Source organism: Rhinopithecus bieti, unplaced genomic scaffold, assembly GCF_001698545.2.
Source record: "Rhinopithecus bieti isolate Rb0 unplaced genomic scaffold, ASM169854v2 scaffold_61533, whole genome shotgun sequence".
NCBI classification, from domain to species: Eukaryota; Metazoa; Chordata; class Mammalia; order Primates; family Cercopithecidae; genus Rhinopithecus; species Rhinopithecus bieti.
In genome coordinates, this window is record NW_016823925.1 from 1,289,403 (window position 1) to 1,292,805 (window position 3,403).

Here is a 3,403-nt window from a genome sequence, read left to right on the forward strand (position 1 = left end):
TTTTTTTTTTTTTTTTTTTTTTTTTTTTTTTGAGACAGGATCTCACTCTGTCAACCAGGTTGGAGTGCCAAGGCATGATCTTGGCTCACTGCAGCCTCCACCTCCTGGACTCAAGACATCCTCCCACCTCAGTCCCCCAAGTAGCTGGGACCACATGTGTACATAACCCCGCCCTGCTAATTTTTTGTATTTTTGGTAGAGACAGGGTCTCGCCCTGCTGCCCAGGCTGGTCTCAAACTCCTGAGCTCAGGGATCCGCCCACCTCGGCCTCTCAAAGTGTTGGGGTTACAGGTGTGAACCACCACGCCTTGCCCAAGATAAAAGCATTTTTTTTTTCTGTTGTCCAGGCTAGAGTGCAGTGGCGTGATCTCATCTCACTGCAACCTCCGCCTTCTGGGTTCAAGTGATTCTCCTGCCTCAGCCTCCCAAGTAGCTGTGATTACAGGCACCTGCCACCATGCCTGGCTAATTTTTGTGTTTTTAGGAGAGACAGGGTTTCACCATGTTGGCCAGCTGGCCTTGAACTCCTGGCCTCAGGTGATCTGCCCTCCCAAAGTGCTGGGATTACAGGCACTTTGGCCACTGGACCTGTAATCCCTGCATGGGGCAGAAGAGGGATTAAGAAATGTTTTTCTCTGGCCAGGCGCAGTGGCTAGCCAGAGAAAAACATTTCTTAATCCCTCTTCTGCCCCATGCAGACTGCCTGAACCAGTCAGATTTGGTTTTATTTATCACACTCAAAAGTGATTCCATTATTCCATTCATTCCGTTTATTAAAAGTTTACACTCACCTACATTTGTTTTTATAAAGAGGGATTTTGATACTGTTTGGAAACAGTTAAATAATGTCATTGTTTTCTAGGCATTGTTATCCTAATTTCCCATAATGAAATTAGTGCCTCAGTTCATAAATACCCATGAATGTATTTTACCCACAGTTACCTCAGTGTTCATAGCAACTGACTTCCTTCTGATTTCCCCAACAGAGCATTGAGATGAGATTGAAGGTCAGTCTACATGAAGACCTGGGGGCAGCACTCATGGATGGTGTTGTCCTCTGCCATCTGGTCAACCACATCCGCCCACGGTCGGTTGCAAGCATCCATGTCCCGTCACCAGCAGTTGTAAGTAACACCAAAGGGAAACTAACTGATATAAAACAGACTTTTAGGGGTCACTGTTGTTGGTTTAGGATGTCAATGGTGTCAGTAGGACGTTGCTCAAATCTTTTCCGCTGGGCCCCAAACCATTATAAGGCGGAAAAGGAATGAAACAGTGGCTCTGAATGAAGCAACATTTTCACTGTAAAATGAGAGACTATTTTAAAATAAATATATAAATGACAGAAACAATTTTATTTCAATATCAAGCAAATCACTTTAAATAACTTACTGGGCGGGCATGGTGGCTTACGCCTGTAAACCCAGCACTTTGGGAGGCCAAGGTAGGTGGATCACTTGTGCTCAGGAGTTGTATTTTTTTGTAAAGACGGGGTTCTGCCTCTGGAAAAAAATAGAAAACTACACCATACAAAAATATGAAAAATACAAAAGTTAGCTGGATATGGTGGCACCCACCTGTGGTCCCAGCAACTCGGGAGACTGAGGTGGGAGGATTGCTTGAGCCCAGAAGTTCAAGGCTGTAGTGAGCCATGATTGTGCCACTGCAATCCAGCCTGGAGACAGAGTGAGACCCTGTCTCAAAAGAAAAAGAAAAAAAATAAAGAAAAAGAAATTAATGATTGACTGATCAAGGTGCTAACTTTAAGACTATAGGAACATAAAATTTCTTTTCCCAAGGGGTTATTTAAACAGTGACAAGTCTTTCAGAAAGCTTCTTTTAGTTGGTAACTTCTCTTCTAAATTGAATCTTTTTCCTCTATTCGTCATCGAGGATTTTAGGATAGCCCTGAAAAGATGTGAGTTCTATAAAAAACATTATGAATAACCTGTCAAGGGGTTGGTTAGCAGTCATGACTTCAACAATTTCTTGATCAGTCCCTGCACTCAAGGACTCATTGGTGATGCGGGGGACATAGTGGGGAGGGGAACATGAATGAGACTCCTTAATGCCCCCCAAATCCTCATCTCTGCTGTAGAGGAGATAGAGCCTGCACTCAGGGTTCTCTTCCTAGATATCACAGCATGTTTTGAACTAGAAGAGAGCCAAAGAGTCAGTTTTATGGTTGTTCAGATGAAAGTGGAGGAATCACAGATAAACTTGTCCTTGAAACCGACACAGGATTTATACAAATAGAGAAAAAAGAATCTCTGCTCACCGTTTTTGCTGTTTGTTAGGAGAGGCAGAAGAATTTAGAGGTTAAGAATGTAAGGTTTGGATTAAAATTCTAAAGGCTATGCAACTTTGGGCAATCCTCTCTTGAACTTGATTTGCTCTTCTCTATAATGGAAATGTTCTTGCAAGTATGAATTAAGATACTTGATGTAATATACACATATATGTAAGCCATTATTATCATTAGTGTTTGTATGGCAAGTTTTCGAAATTTGGAGCCCCCTAAAAGTGCAATGTTCATAAAATGTAAGAGGCTCAGTGTGTTGGGCTGAAGCTCACGTGAAGCTCCTCTGCCCTCTCCTGTCCCCAGGAGTGCCTCATAGTGGCATGATTTGTCCTACTTTCTTTTCTCTTGACAGAAGGAAAAATTAGCCAATGACCTTATTTCATCTTAGTTTCTTATCTATCATATTGAAGATATTTTTTCTTTCAAAGGTTCAATCACTTTTTTAGCCTCAGAAACATAGTGGGGACAAAAAGACCAATTTATCTTCTTTTTCAAATCTACCTCTAGCAGCCTTCATGTAGGACAGTAAATTCTGTTCCATGATCCAATACGAAACCCTCCAGTATCTTTTACAAATGAGGTCCAAACTGCCATAAAGTCGTCTGAGCCTTGGGCCAGATTCTCAATAATTTTTCCCAAATTATGAGACAGACACAACAGACCTGAGCCTGCAATTTCAATGTATAATGATCGTTTTACAAGATGTAAGAGGACATTATGAATTGTGTACCCATTTACCTTTATCTTCAGGAAAAATGCTACATTGTTTTAGAAATCTTTTGGTTTTCACCTTTTTGCTTTTTTTAAATAAAAATTTTAAAATTAAACAAATAATAGGAAACAATGAGTGACTTGTGAAAAAGAGAAAATAAAGGAAAGCAAAAGAAAACAATCATTCTTTATTTTCCTACCCAAAACCAATCACTGTTGCTTTTGCCATTATGTCTTCTTTACTAGAAGCCTTTTTTTTGGGGGGGTAAAATTAAGTTGTTTTTTTAAATTGTGAGCTTCTTGTATAGTCTAGTAATTTTTAAAATGTATTATTGAAACCTAAATATTTCCCCATGTCATTAAAATTCTCTTTTTTTTTTTTTTTTTTTT

At 40.1% G+C, this 3,403-nt stretch overlaps 1 protein-coding gene across 4 annotated transcripts in view; it reads left to right on the forward strand.

Moving 5' to 3' along the window:
• The window catches only part of LRCH1 (leucine rich repeats and calponin homology domain containing 1), a 213,870-nt gene that overhangs the window by 186,210 nt on the left and 24,257 nt on the right, over nt 1-3,403 (forward strand). For all 4 annotated transcript variants that reach the window (XM_017862058.1, XM_017862061.1, XM_017862059.1 and 1 more), the window contains one exon: nt 987-1,124. In XM_017862058.1, the coding sequence (XP_017717547.1) occupies nt 987-1,124 (138 nt within the window). The remainder of the gene's footprint in view (nt 1-986; nt 1,125-3,403) is intronic.